The sequence below is a fragment of the Zonotrichia albicollis genome, chromosome 10, assembly GCF_047830755.1.
Source record: "Zonotrichia albicollis isolate bZonAlb1 chromosome 10, bZonAlb1.hap1, whole genome shotgun sequence".
In the NCBI taxonomy this organism is placed as follows: domain Eukaryota; kingdom Metazoa; phylum Chordata; class Aves; order Passeriformes; family Passerellidae; genus Zonotrichia; species Zonotrichia albicollis.
In genome coordinates, this window is record NC_133828.1 from 18,890,486 (window position 1) to 18,906,299 (window position 15,814).

At 45.9% G+C, this 15,814-nt stretch overlaps 1 protein-coding gene across 14 annotated transcripts in view; it reads right to left on the reverse strand.

Moving 5' to 3' along the window:
• The window catches only part of ANKRD44 (ankyrin repeat domain 44), a 131,966-nt gene extending 116,355 nt beyond the window's left edge, over positions 1-15,611 (reverse strand). For 8 of the 14 annotated variants that reach the window (XM_074548222.1, XM_074548221.1, XM_026795752.2 and 5 more), the window contains exon 1: positions 15,019-15,340. In XM_074548222.1, the coding sequence (XP_074404323.1) occupies positions 15,019-15,045 (27 nt within the window). In that variant the 5' untranslated portion in view covers positions 15,046-15,340. Of the gene's footprint in view, positions 1-14,663; positions 14,832-15,018 lie in introns of those variants that run through there. The other 6 variants (XM_074548223.1, XM_026795753.2, XM_026795750.2 and 3 more) reach the window with 4 other exon arrangements.
• Between the last annotated feature and the right edge of the window lie 203 nt (positions 15,612-15,814).

Here is a 15,814-nt window from a genome sequence, read left to right on the forward strand (position 1 = left end):
GGTACAGCTGCAACTCCTCAGGGTTGAGACTGCCTTCTGCACTATCTTTCTTTTCTTACATTGTATCCCCCCACACACCAATATACAGGCAAGGGAGAAAGGGCTTCTCCAAACAAGGAATAAAATGCATGGCTCTAAAGAAAACCATGGTTGAAAGCAACTCAGAAATTAAAAAAAAACAACAAGAAAGTTAAGGATCTATACATGTGGTATGTAGCACATCTCTTGAAACATCTGTGTGTGGGACCAAGGGCCCAGCACTCAAATGGAAGAGCTGTCATTAATACCAGCTTAGTACAGCATTGCCCGTTCCCTGGATCGATGGAGCAGCAGGCCCAAGGCTGGATTTGGGAAGGTGTTACACACCTGAGTGAAGCAGGCTCTCTGCAGGGCTCTCTGCAGCTGGGGCACGGGATGAGCAGCCAGAGCCAGCAGGAGCCATGCCAGCCGCTCAGGGAGAGAGCTGGGTGGGAGGGTGGAAAAGGAGGAATGCCAGGCCATAACCACCAGCTACACTTTGGGGTTAATAAGAAGAGGTGTCAGTTGGCTTCTGTTTCCCAGAGTGGATAGTAAAAAAATGGGGAAAAAAGAAAAAGAACAGTTGTTTTTCTATCATTTAAGAGTTATTGCTTTCCTTTCCAGTATCAAATACAGAAGCTGTGTGGTGGCAGCAGAAAAATCCAATTTGCAGACGAGAGATTGGCTGAACCATCACTTTTCTCTGCCCTGAGATCTCAAGTGAAAATCTCTTCCTCTCTCCTTTCCTTCCCCACTCTCAGGCCCCTATAATTAGCTGCATCATTATAAGTGGTAAAGAGCATTCCATTACACTTTCAGACTACACAGTTTCTGCTCATCTATTTCTGGCCCTATTGGGTTGCCATCTCTTGTGGTAGTAATACCAAGCCACTCTTGTATTAGCTATTTGCTAAACAGGCTCTCATTAAGACTAAGAGCCCAGATGGCAGAGAGGGGACAGAAGATGAAGGATTACACTTAACTGCACTTACTTTAAAACAAAGGAAAAGAGAGAAGACTGCTTGTGCTATACCTCTAAGTTAAATTAACCTCAAGAATAAAAACAGGGCATATGAACTCAGGAGGTTTCACATTCCAGCAGCAAGAAAACAGTTGCTTTTTCTCACTTCTCTCATATTGGAGTAACTCAAACTCTCCAAACTGGCTCTTAGTGAGCACTGCTCTCAGCAAGCTTAAAGCATTCCCATGGCTCAGACCTTTGAATCCTTCTGTGACAGTCCACAGTAACCTCAGATATTAAAATGGTTCAAGAGACAGCAAAAAAGACAGCTGATGTACAATGTAATAAAAATGTACAGATATAAATAAATGTACATATATAATTTAAAAAAATAAAATGTACAATGCCAGGTTAGAAATCCATCCTTCACATCAATATGCACACTGAGCCAACAAAAGGATGGCCACTCCAAAAGGCCAAGACAGTTTCATACTTCTAAATATCACGTTATCAGGAAAATGAAAAGATCTCTTTGGAGTGTGGAGGGGTGAGGGGTACAGAGGTGGATTCTTGTCTCTCTGAACATGTGCTGATGCTTAAGGGGTAGGTTGTTAATTTTCCCATTTTTGATTATTTAAATTTCAGATTTCAGATTATTTAAAAAATACACAAGAAAAATCAGTCCTGTATAAAAGTCTAAATTAGAGCTGATGAGTATAACTCTTAATTATCAGCATGATTCCTAATTTCCTGGCGGTCTTATAGGATTAACCTAAACAAAACCATTGATGCAAGAGTACTTTCCATTACCAGCACTGCAGCACTCATCCAAAGGCTTCCACCTTCTACATGGAGGTGACAGAAAGCCTAAGTGACACAGTGACCCATGTAAGTCTGCCAGAGTGTCAGAGCCATGGAAGAAAATCACCTGTGGGATCGGTGTTCAGTCACCTGGAGGAAGTGTTGCTCCCTCTTCAGCATCAATTTTGAGGGCAATTTCTATGTAAACAAGGCAGGTATCAGACAAATCAAACATTTTCAGTAGCACTGCAGAGATTCAGACCATTCTGCACAGCACTTCCTAAGTAAGCAGCACAGTTAATTAACTCTGTGTTGATTAATGGTGCTCTCTCACATCAAGAATTTATTGAGTCTGTTATTATATACAAGGTCATAATTGCCAAACAGCCACAGCTAAATACCATTCCTTGTAGTCTACCCCTTAAGCATCATAATGTAAAATTAATTGGTACTTGTTTGTTAATGAATATGAAATATTTTAAACCATGCAACATAAAACTTACCACTGTTCTTTTCTAAACAAACATGAATGAACAGAACTATTTAAATACCTTGGGAAGAACATCCTCTTTGCAATTGGGATGGGATGGGGATGTCTTTGTTCTTTGTAGTGGGCTTTTCTGTGCTTAGGCATTTACCCAAAGCACTATTCTTGAATGGTTAGTCAGAATTATTTTAGTTCCATGGTGCACTAAGACAGACCAGCAAACTACACTCTTATGCAAGAATATGAGCGCCCACACCAAAATATCTCTTCAGAATAGTTTCTTCAGAGTAGCTGTTGCAGTAAATTTCCAAGCACAACTGAAATCAGCTCATAGCACATGACCCAACTTTGCCTCAGCAACAAAGACCAAAAAGACACTTGAACTCCGTTTTCCCTTCTGGGGTCCTGAAATCCAGGGTTAGCCACTATTTAGGGAAAGGGCTGGCAGCCTAACAAAGCAGACCCCCACACTGAAAGAAAGAAGGCCACAGGTTGGATCCCCAATCCTCAGGATGGGGAACAAAAGCTTTGCACAGACATGGCCCCTTCCCAGAGGCAGGACCTGGGCAGTCACTGCCAATGAAGCTGCTCTGGCTTTGCCCAGCCTGTGGCAGTTCTCCCACAACTCAAGGCAAATCAGCACCCAGGCCTGCCCAGTGGTAGGGCAAGAAACCAGAGACAGTATCCCAAGCCTGGCTCTGCTATGCAGGTAAGGAGAGCACCAGGGAAAACCCCAACCAATTAAAGCCCCTTCTACTTATATTTCTGCAGGCAGTTTTACTACCCTCTAAAGGCTTGCTGGTAATACAAAGCTTGTCTTCAACCACATTTGTTTCCCAAAAATGGGGCATGGGCAATATAAAATAGGTCTGACTGGTTTTTCAGCTTGGTTAAGGCAGACCTCAGCAGAAAGATGGCTTTTATGGTGATTCCACTTGTCATGTTATGAACACCAGGGCTCAGCACAACTCTGTGGGGCAGTACAACATGCATGAATTTATGCAATAAGGCACAAGATAGCAAGCTCTCCTCTGGCTGAGCAAACTGTTTATCCCTCTTTAGAGAGAATTACCTTACTGGTGAAACATCTACTGAGGCTTAAAAATATTACTGCACATGTTCAAGGTTAAGTTAATGTATCAGCTGAACACTTTGTTAAGAACAGGCAAAACTCTGGAGTGCTCTCTCAAAGCCTCCTGGTTGAAAGCAAACAAAATACATCAACAGAAGCAGAATCAGGAATAAAACAAATGTGACACTATGGCTGGAATTGTAGCCCCAGAGGTGAAGCAGTTATTGTCACTGTACTTTTTTTTCTTAAATGCTACAATATCCCAGCAAGTAGCAGTGCAATTCAGTCCAGCAAACTCTGAACAGCTCAATAATCTCAAAGGAAAAGAAAATGCATAAAGAGACTTTGTTACTTCTGTGGGTCAGACCCTTCCCTATTTGCTTGGTCCTAGACAAGCAGCTGTACACAAGCCTGAGGAGAAAGCATGCTCTATACTAAAGCTTTTTGGAGGCTTCAGGAACTGAATGACACCTGCTTGTACATCTCCTTTTAATTTTTGTCCCTACCACAGAGCCAACTGAAGAATTCCCCAGACAAGTGTCTGAAAGGTGCAGGTCTTTGAAGGGTTGGAGACCATGTGTCTGCACAGAGCCATCCCTCAGGAGTCACACAAGGGTTTTCAGACAGTTGTTTGGAGCTGTCATCAGCCAGCCCCGCGGGAACAAGAAGTGCTGGAGATCATGTGCCTGCGCTGTGGTTTGCCGTCATTTGTCTCTCCTGTTCCAGACAGCTCTCTGGTGAATCACAAACCTGCCTTGGAGGGCACCAAGCATGCATAAAACCCCATTAAAGATATGCAAACTGTACCGAGGAACAGGAACCAGGAGATCCCAAACGCAGTCCCCGATTAATGTGAAAGCTGTGCCTGCAGGAAGAGGATAAAGGCAAGGCTTCTGTAACCAGCCAGCCCAGGAGCACCTGCCAAGCCACAGCATGCAGGTGCTCCTGGGCTGTGTCATCTCCCCACCAGCAGTGGGCACATCCTCAGAGAGCCCAGGTGTGCACAATTCACTCTTGGGGCTGCACAGGCTACATGGCTGCTTTAGCTGGTCTGAACCTTGGCTGTGGACGAGGGTGAATCTGTTCACCTCCATTGGCTCCCGCTTGCAGAAAAGACATAACACTCCTCTGGGAAGCAGGGGATGGACAAATTTACCAGTCTTCTTGAAAATTGTTCTGGAAGGAGGAACTTCTTCTAATTAGAAACTAGGTTATACGTCTATGAATATTTACCTGTAAGAAGCAGAGCTGAGTGAGAAGACATGGGTGGGGTTTCTGAATGGGTTTAAAATGCCTGCTTTGTGTCCAAGTGGATTACCTGAGTTACAACTGAATTTAAATGTATTGATCCCTACTTAAGGAGGTATCTAAATGACTCGAAGATGGGATGGGAATCAGCCAGCACTATGTTAAACCACATTTCTGCTGCAGGACTGTGTTGTATCCTGATGAGTTTGTAGTGTGCCAGCTGTGATGGCTGTTTAATGGTGTTTTCAACAGCTGGACTCAATGATCCTAGGGGTATTTTCCTACCCAAATGATTTTATGATTCTAAGACTGCTGAGTTTGAGCCAGACATGAAATGGAGCTTGTGTGAAATGTACCCAAAGGGCACCTTCTAATCCACTGACAGTAAGTTTTCAGATTTGAGAGGCTAATCTCCATTTATCTGAATGACCCAGCTTCACATGTGTGTGTGCTCAATGGCAGTCAGGCAGCCCTGGATTATTAGGACATTTAGGCTAAACAAGCAGTATTGATGCATAACAGGCTGATCTCACTTTTACCATCTGTGCTGCCAGGACACAAAGCCAAGCCCATGACACAGGATTAGTGACCAAAGACAGCCACCCACAGCAATCAGCCAGAGTAAGTCTTTACCTACCAGGTGACCTAGAAACCCTTTCCTAACAGAGCACTTGCTCTTAAGCAGCAGCAATTCTGATTTTACAGTTTACAGAGCAAATATCTAAAACCCCAATATGTTCATTGAATTTAACACCACTGTGACAATGCATGCCACCCTTCATTTCTCACCTTGCAACATCATGAGATTGGCATCAGCCCACACAGCAAACAGTGCTAAAACAACCTGCAGGAAGGAAGGAAGGAAGGGCATCACTGTGAATCAGCCTCTGAAAGAGGTACATCAGGATTTGGCTCCTGCTCTGTCACCAGCCCCCTTCTCAGCCTGACTCAATTCAGAGTTTCTGTGCAGCAGTTCTCCAGCTGTGACAAGGGTAACAAGCATCTTCTCTTGGCAGTGCCATCAGGCAGCAGCACTGCACCTCCAATACAGGGCCTGCATTCTCCTCTGCCTCCTCCTATCATCCCTCCTGCTCTCTGCCTCAGCTGTCCAGGACAACTCTTCTCCTTTCACCCCTTCTCTCCAAGCTCTAAAACCACCTTGGCAGCTTCTTAAAAAAAAAAAATCTCAGATTTGTGTCCAGTCAAAGGTAATTGGAGCCACAGGCTCCTCCTGCAGAAAACCCCATCAGAAGCTGGGCCACATCTCCTAAAGAGGAACAGGATTATGGATATAGCTAAAGGATCAAGGCTTGTTTACATTAAAAGAAAAAAAAAATTCCTCATACTAGGCTTGATTCATGCTAAGCAGGGTGCAACAAGATCACTCACCTAAGCCTGCTCCTTTCAAACAGTGGCAATGGCTGCAGAACCTGGCACACCACATTGACTTCACTGGTAGAACACTTTGGAAATGTTCCTGGAGTCAATGACTAAATAAGTCCCTCTCTTGATTCTAAACTGGAGATAAGTGCTGCATGTTACATTGGCAAGCACATTAAAACAGCTGGAAGCAGAAAGACAATATAAGGTTTTTCAGGCCCTTGTTCTTTCATTTTTTACCCTGGGCATGAGAAACAACTAAAGACCCCACTGAGCAAATCAGTGTTTTACCAGGTAATACTGGGGGATTCTAGCTGCAAGATGCCAGGCTCCCTGCTGGCACCAGCTCCCATGGCAAGAGGGCTGGCCCCAGCAGTGACACCAGCCCAGCCTGGTGACACCACACAGCTTGATGTACCCATCCCCTGCTGCCAGCAAGGCTCCCCAGCACAGGCACAGCTTTGTTGTGCTGCCTTATTGCACAGAAGACAACAGAAGTAACCTTAAATACAAAAAAACCCCAAACATCTAGAGAGGCAAGAATAAAAACACTAGAGAAAAGGACATGATGTCCACCTTTATGTCTTAGAAGTATGGGAAAAATTAACTTTATACATAGAAGCACAGCAAGTCTGGTGCTGCTACCAGTGTGTTATAAATACAAAGCACCTTCCTCATATTCCTGCAAAGCTGGTCTAGATTTGATACAGCCAAAAGCAAAACTTCATTAGAGGATGAGATTTCAGAAGGCAATCTGTGGCTCTTTCACCTTGGAAAGGCAAGGAGCCTATCATGTTAAAATGATGCTGTGATGAAATGGGTTATGTTCTCCATCTGAATGGTATTATCTACATTATTAATGACAAAGTGCATATCAAAATGTATTAATGGTCACACTCATTTCCTTTCAAATAATTTCAAAAATTATTTGATCACATTTAGAATGTGAAAGCTTGTGCACCGAATGGTGCAGTTGATTGGTGCTTTCTTTTCAGTTGATACTCTGCAGATGCAATACCTGATTTTTACTCTTAAATTTCTGTAAGTTACATGCTCTTTACTTCTGGCAGTACTTAATTTAAAGAGACATGTAGTTAGAGGTATGCAACCAAGCAGACACCAAACAACTGTTTTCCTAAAGCTTTTGCATGGACAAAAGACATTTGTTCAAGGAACAAGTCTAGAAAATTACAAAGGCTGCAAGGTGAGGAAAAAACCAGGCCACATAATGAGATCAAAAAAATTACCAGAATAAAAACACTAATGCTTAAATAGAAAATTATTCATCACTAGAGATTATTTGCAGACTTTGTGCTACCAAGGATATCAACACATTGCACTTGAAGCAATCCTACACATAATTCAATAGCACAAGAGTTTTCCATAAGAAACCAATTCCTTTATGGAAAGGAGCTGAAGCCTCAGCTCAGTAAACAGATGCCATCAGGTACATGAGTGAAGACCATATGCAGGGTTTAACTGCCCTGGTTTGCCTACTTCCTCACAAAGATGCAGCAGCATGCAGCTGTGAGGGGAAGCAGGGCTTTGTGAGGGCATTCTCCCCAAGAACTCTTTTAAAAACAACAGAGCAAGCCTTGACAAATAATTCCAGCACAAAAATGCACGTCCCTATATAAAAACCAGCTTGTAACTCGAAGAACAAACATCAAGCAGACAAGCCTGCTAGGCCAGGAGGTTCAGCACGGCATGGAAGAAATTCATTTAACAGCCTACATTTTTGGTTGTACATCTGCAGACAGGAAAGATTTTTCTTCCCCCAAAAGCAAAACACATGCAAATGTCTGTCATCAAAATGCACACGCTCTTTCAGAATGTCACAATTACCTAGCCACAACTAAATGCTGTAATTTGTTGACCAACTCCTTGCAAACGTCCAAGAATGACCTCAAACCCTTGGTTGAAACTGCAAAATAATTTCTCCCCTTTAAATGTAATTTTGTAATGCTTTGATTCCCACCCATCACCAGGCTGAAGGGTTTCCAACATGCTGCTACATGTTTCTAGTGCAGCAAAGAAGAAAAGGCTGAAGCCACAGACAGCAGCTGTGGGGAACTTGCCAGCCCAAGTTTTCCAGCTAACAAAAAAAGTGACAAATGACAGATATGTACTTCTGGAAACAACAAAAAAAAGCTAATTTAAATACAGGAACAGCAAAAAAAAATGCACTAAAGAGTTAAAATACAGAGGTAGTCTGTCAGCAAGGTTAGCCGACCTGTATGCTCTGCAACATACAGAGGCAGTATATGAAGTAGGGCATTCAAAAAAGCAGGAATAAAAGACAGAGGAAATGGTCAATGCTATCAGAATATACTTTGAAATATTTGCCTAATAGGCTTATACCTACAATATCTGGCTCCTGTAGGCATCTGTCGGCACCAAGTTAGTATTAGTTCCAAAATTCTAGACAGAGGTTAAAAAAAAGCCTAAAAACATAATGTGTTAATTGAAGCATTGGTTATTAGCCTGAAGACAGAATTAACTGCAGAAGTGGCTCCTAAAGAGTAAGCTGCTCATTCCACAAGCAAAGACCTGTTAATGATGGGGCAGCCTCAGGAAGAGGAGAAGGGCCTTGGCCTGGCTCCTCCCCAAACAGACCGCAGAGCCAGCACAGGGAAACCCTTCCCATCGCCAGCACATCCCAGCCTCTGCCTCTCTCGGCAACAAACAAGCAGGATCAGCTCTACACAGACCTCTAGAAACATTTAGGAGTTTTCTCTGCTTGCAGGGATTTGTTCCCAGCCCAGGGTGGTGCTGCTGATAGTGGCACTGACCCAAACCGTGCCCCAGCGATGGCCAGCTCCAGCCTGGGCACTGCTGCTCCCAGGTCACAGAAAACACCTGGCCACCCTCGAGCAGAGATCCAGATAAAAACATCACCTTCCTGGAACCAAGCCATTACACAAGCACCCAAGCTGGGAGCAATGTTTATTCCTCTACTAAATGTAGCCATGACAACGACATCTTCATTGAAGAGATGAGCAGGAGGAGGTCATGAGGCCCTTGTCAGGCCTGGATAAAATACCACACCTCAAGAGGGTACAGGAGGGTAAATTCTGCTGGATGCCATCTGGAATTCAAGAAAACCAACACCCTAACATGGCAGGCACACCCCCCTCAAAACAGCCAGGCATCTAGGCACAACCACTCCAAACCTTTCCAGCATTACCAAAGAGCAAACCTCCACAGGATTTCCCTGCTAAAGAAATAGCTATGACATACTTGAGCACGCTACACCACACCATAAATTCTCCTGACTCAAGTGCTTCTTTTTTACCTTGAAACAAGTTACAAAATTATCAGGAAGTGAAACATTGCAGACGCTGTGACCAAAAAAAAAAAAAAGAAAAAAACCCAAAAAAACCAACCAAACCAAAAAAAAAAACAGCTTCCCTTTTGAGCCTGTATCTTGCTCTCTTTGGCGACCCAAAGCCACCTCCTCTGAACAGGACCATCCCTGGAGGCATTATTTAGGGCATTTACACATATTTCCATAGTGCTCTTGGCAGTGTTGGGTTTATGGTTGGGCTCTATGATCCTGAAGGTCTTTTCCAATCTAAACAATTCAATGATTCTGTGTCAGAGCTAAGGTGCCATCTATACCAAATGGCAGCAACCATCACTCCTACAGGTCTGAACAAGGCCAGGAATTCTGGCACATCCCAGTTTTTCCCAAGTTTTTATTTTATTTTAAAAAGCATGGAGCCATGTCTCCCAGCATGCACGATACCTAGGAATATCATGGCTCCAGGAAGACAGTGGCAACCACAGTGGAGTTATTTTGGTCCAACCACATTTTCATTTCACACAAAATAATAGAGACACGCTCCTGTGGGTAAATTCCTCCTCCTTCCTTCCCCACAATTACCTTAGTTTTGTGGCTGAGTATTTTGTACTAAAATGGATTATCTCTTTCTGGCTCTGAGCCCTTTCAAAACCACTTAGAAGACTGCAAATTAACATACACACCTTAATATTATCTAGTCATAATATGAGGAGGGGAGGAATTGTGGCATCACATGCCACACAAAATTAACTCATGGGCTGCCTGTGGGCATGGGGCACGGGTTCATTACTCCTGTTTTATATGGTAGATGCAGGGGCATTTTCTCAGATGCTTTTACATGTCACAGCAAAAGGATACACAGAAAGACACTATTGTCAACTGAATGATTCTGAAATAAGTTAGACACACCATCACTTGGAAATGTAATTGGTTTTGTTAGGAGACTATTTGTTACTGTTGTATTCATTTTGGTTTTAAGTGTGCTCAGACACAAGTCCAGCCTTTGCCCAGCAGATTTTTATGATCTTTGACATCTGTTTAAAATTATTTAAACATCTGTTTAATGCTGTTTCTCTTTGACCATAATAAAAAAGATCCTGATGGTCAGCAAAGAACTGTCAAACATAGGAAAACATTTGGGGAAGGGAGAGAAATGGTCCTTTCAGTTCAAGTCACACTGCATTACCCTCAGCAATCAAGGACAACAGGCAAAATACCAGGAGGCAGGATGAGGGCTTGCAGTTAATAGCAGCCTAAGTACACACACTACCATTCATCTGGGCTCCATTACCCTTATGCATGCATATGCAAGCTTGTGAGGGCAGCCTAAGAGTAATTCTGTTGTTCTGTATATACAGGGCCTGGGCTGGTGACACTGAAGTCTCAGTAAACTATGACCCTCCAGATGCACTGGCCCAAGGCTAGCTAGAGCCTGTGTCTGACTCAGATTCACAGCAAGCTTCTCACAGAATGTGGGAGTGCAGGCATGAAACCACCAAGCACTACATCTCTTACAAACAGCTACACAGGCTGCACTTCCTAGGTAACTTCCCATTTTGTTGTTTGTAGAAAACCTTCTGAGTGTCTTTCAAAGACAGAGGGGTACATTTCCTCTGCAGACATGCACAGCTGTAACCAACAACAGGCAGTGGAGCCTGCATCAGCCTCTGGCAGGCACCAATGCCTGTCCCACACACACCCTGCTCTGATGGGCACAAGGGGCACATCTGTGCCAGGAGGTGAAGGCAGAGCTGGCATCCCAAACCAAACTGCCGTGCACAGAGCAACTTTGCTGGCTTTAAACAGAAAGAACATGACAGAGTTAGCCAAAGAGACAACCTGCACACCTGGGGGCAGAGCTGGCAATTCTGCAAGGAAGGCCCCAGCTGGCAAGGCAAAACTGAGAATGAGATGGAGACACAACAGAAACTTTAGGTTCTCCCAAAATAATTTTCCAAAAGGTGAATCACAGAAGTTTACATATGGCATCATTTTAAGATATTTTACCCTTTCACACTTACAGGAGCAATTGCCTGTTTGCTGCCCAGAACCAGCAGTGGAAGCCCTGAAGATGAAAAGCACACTGGATGGGACATCAGCTACCAGGCTTTCTCTGGAAAAGTTTGCAAGTGGCAAACAAACAGTTCTCAAGAAACCAGGTTACTTGGTGCAGGTATGAGGAATAAGCTGGGCAAAGAACTGCAGACAGCAGCAGGGAGAGAGGCAGCAGGAAGAGCCCTGCATCTCCTGATTACTCAGAGGATGAGAGAGGTGGGTCCAGGTAACAACTGCTGCTCAAAAAGCAGCCAGGAAAGTCACAAGCAGATCAATACCTTCACCCTCTGAGTGCACCACCCACACCTGAAAGCCTCTGGCTGCTCACCTGTTGGAGCATTTGTCTGCTGCTCCTTCTGAGCTCTAGCTTAATTGCAACCTTTTATCGTGAACAACTGTACCCTCACACAATATAAAATACTAATGCTTATTGAAATGGAAAAGGTACAGCCAATGACTTGGATAGGGAACAGTACAGCAATAACTCTTGTACTTGAAAAGAAAAAGAGGTTTTTTTCAGTCCTTAAAACAACTTGCAAGCTTGCTGTAATTAAACTTCACAGCAGAGATGGTAAAAACAAAGGAGCAGATAAATGTGTTAAGATTTAGAGCAAGTTTTGCAATACTTGTATATGACAACAGAAATATTTAGAGTATCAGAATGCTTACAAATGCACAGATACAACTATGCACAAAGATTATAATCCTATTAATTAGTTTTACTTTTATGAATTATTTGAACTTGTTTTCTGCTTAGCATTTAGTCACTCAAAAGTGACTCATTACATGCCTGAAAGAAATTAATCTAGAAAAGAGCGATGGTAGAATACACTTCCTGTGGTTAAACCACTCAGATCTCTCTTGGCTGAACTGGGGAGCAAATAATTACCATCTCTGAAAGCAAATTCAAGTCACCTTCACTAATGCTAAACTCTTAAACTAAGCTCTCCTGCCTAACAAGTGAATGCAGCTAAAAGAACTGATAATCTCTTTTAAGGTTTAAGTGTAGCAGCAGTTTAGCACCTTTCAGCTATATCAAAAAAGCAACAACTATTACCATCTGTCTTCAAAGCCTGTATGAGAAGTGGTGTGATTAATTTCTCATCTGTCTGAATACTACCTGTGCTGTTAGATACACTTGGTAAGAAAAGCCAAGCATGGAGGGAAGAGGAAACAGCCACTTAAGAGAAAGAAATGTTTAAACTCCCAGCAAGCAGGTTCTCTAGTCATCTCTTACATCATGCTCTCCTCAGTGGTCAAAAAAGTTGTGAATGCAGAAGGAAGCATGTGCTACAGAAATTCCAGTGACAGGGACAGAGCTCTTGGTTTCAGAGTCAGCCTTCCCTGAGCACCACAACCCAGGCCTGAAGCACCTCACACACGCTGCATAAAGAGCAGCCCAGGTCCTGAGCACTGCAGGGATGTGTGGAGTGTGCCACACTCCAAATCTCACTGCAGGACATTGTGAGCTGTGGCCTTTGGTGTTTAAGAAAAAGGAAACTGTTTCCTGAATCGCTGCCAGTTATCACTGTCACAGTTGCCTCGGTCTCCAAGAGCCGGAAGAAATGCAGAAGGAGTCTGCTCTCTCCCCCAGTGAGCCTGAGTACACGCAGGAGTTGTTACAGAAATTCAAATCTTCCCAGACACATCATTTTCCAGCAGAGATTCACCTCTCTTCTGACTGAATCTATCCATAACCACACAAGGCTGCTGCTACTGTGTGTCTCTCTGCTACAGGCGGGCCAGCCTGGGGACAGCACTCCCCCAGTGTGACACAGACGAGAGGCAGAGCTTGCCCTGAATCCCACAGAGCTGCGGTGCAGCCCCGGTGCCTTGGTGACACTGCTCGGGCTGCAGGTGGCAATGGCTCCACCAGCAACAGCTCCAAGCACACAAAAACTTCTGCTATCAGTTTAAGAGGAAGCACCACAGCCAGCTTTGAACGTGTCCTCCCCCTCCTCCACTCTCTCAGAAGTGAAAGAACTTTTTCTGTTGAAGAAAAGTAAGGAAATGAAAAGAGACCCAGTAGGATGGGTACAGGTAGACCAACATATTCCTCTATAAACGACAGGAAACCTATCTCCACAAAGAAAAATGATCAGCCTGTCTTATCATGTCCCAGGCCACAGCCTGAGCAGGAACAATGACGAGCATTCACTGAAATTTTGAGCATTCTCAAAGTAGGCACACTGCAGGGGTGTCACAGCAGCTCTGAGGAGCCTCCTCCTTCTGCTTTGGGAGTTCTTAGAGAAGACGAAAAGGGAGAACCCTAAGACAACAGCCTATCATTTTTCTACAGCACTACAGACTTCATCAAGACATGATCTACTTGCCTTAAACATATTTTGACTTCTACTGCTGCTGCTGAAGCAAAATTCTCGCTGTAAGATGTCAGCAAAGATTTAAAAATACTGAAGGCAGTAAACTCAAGGGCTTCTCAAACATGTAAAAAGTACTGAAATAGTACATTTTGGTCCTTTGTAGCACATGTATTTTTAATACTAATGCGTGCTGTTTGGATATTTAACACACAGCTCCTACCTAAATCTCCTTATTTGTGACACTCAGTCTGTGCACAATGGGGTAGTGAAGCCTCACGGTGTGAAACATTTTCATGGCCAGTCATAAGCATCAGATGTAAAGATGAGGGTATGCAAGGAACATCACAGGAGGCAGCCCATAAATACTGCCTTCTGTTACACATGGAAACACATTATAGTCTGATCGCCCAGTATTGATTTCACTTTAGAAGCAGCTTTATCATTTGCTGCTTTCAAAACTCTTTTCAATGTGCTATGTGGCAGCTTTGTGCATGTGGAAGATTTTTTTGGAAAAGCATAAATAGACTGTGAGCAAGGCTTGTGATCTCCAAGTACGGGTATTTGGAGAGGGGCTGGCTGCAGGCAGTCCTTCTGAACCCCACAGGGTCTGAGCCTTGCAGGACACCCACGCTGCACATCACAGGCGGACCACGCTGAATTAAAAATAGCAGATTAAAGCACGCAAAGTGTGTAACAGTTGGTAGAGTATATGGATGAACCAGGATGTGGGAGTCATAATATCAATTTACTAAATATTTATAAATGATTCTAGCTACCAGTGATAAGAAATACTTAATACTGATTACAGCTGTCTGCCCACAGCTAAATTTAACACGATCCAAGTGTTAATACTACGGGTTTTCCTAGCAGCCTGTGGAGAACGGCAACAGCTTATCCGAAGAGGCACTTCCTAAGTAAAAAGGAAAAATTATTTCTACGGTCTGCACGGCAAAGAAACGATGGAAAAAGCCAAAGGAACGATAGGCAGAGGCCTTTCGGAACGAGCCGACACCCACCTCCATCCCAGCCCGCCGACGGGAGACGTCAGGGTTTCACCGGGGACCGCGGCGCGGGTGCTCGGCGGGGACGGGCGAGCGCCCGGTACCGGCTGCCGCGACCCCGGCGAGCTGCGCCCTGCCCGGCCCCGAGCCCCCGGCCCGCCGAACGCAGACAATGTCCGCCGGGAAGCGGAGAGAAGCGCATCGGCGGCGGCTCGGCGGGCAGCGGGGAGCCGGCACCGCACGGCGCCCCCCGCGAAGGGGCTGCCACGGCCGCCCCCGGCAGGGGGAAGGGCCTCCCCCGGCCGCCCGCACCGCCGCGGGGGCTGCGGCTGAGCCCGCCGCCCGCTCCCGCCCGCCCCGCGGCGCCCACCTGGTCGGCGAGCTTGAGCACGGCCATCCTCCGCCCCGGCTCCCGCGCACATGCAGCTCCCGCGACGGGCGGCGAGCGCGCCCCGCGACCGGCGCTGCTGCTGCTGCGGCGGCGGCTCCGCTTCGCGGCGGGGCGGGGGCCGCCTCGCCTGGTCCGGCCCAGGAAGCAGGGGCGGGCGGGCTGCCGCGCACGGCCGCGCCGCCACCGCCGCCTGCCGCCGCCGCCTTTGTTCGCGCCGGCGGCCGCTCCCGGAGCGGAGCGGAGCGAGGGCCGCCCGGGGCTCTCGGCGCCCCCGCCCCGCCGGGCAGCGCGGGGGGCGGTGCCGCCGGACCGGGCGGGACCCGCACGGACCCGCCCCGCGCCCCGGCCGGGGTCCCGGGCACCTGCTGCACGCCGCGGGAGCAGCCGCGGTCCCTGAGGGACGCTGAGGGACACGGCGCTGCCCGCGGGCCCGGTGCCCCTTCCCCGCCGCAGGGGCTGCCTCGGGCACCGCGCCGGCTGCAGCCCTGAGGGCCGCGCTCTGAGGGGCCGCGCCCGTTCCCACCGCGCTGAGGGACAGCAGCGAACGTGCTGACCCAAGCCCGGGTAGAAGGAGAAGCCGAACCCTTAACCTCTCCCTCCCTTCCATGTGGGCGTGCAAATCCATTTGTCAGATTCCATCAGAGAGACACAACTGTTTGACAGGAGCCTGTTAGGTTTTTTTTGTCTCTTTTTGTAGTAGCTATATTGAAAAATCTGGAAACTCCTGACAGTCCAGATCTCTTCCTACTCAATATATTACTTAATTTTTCAAAAA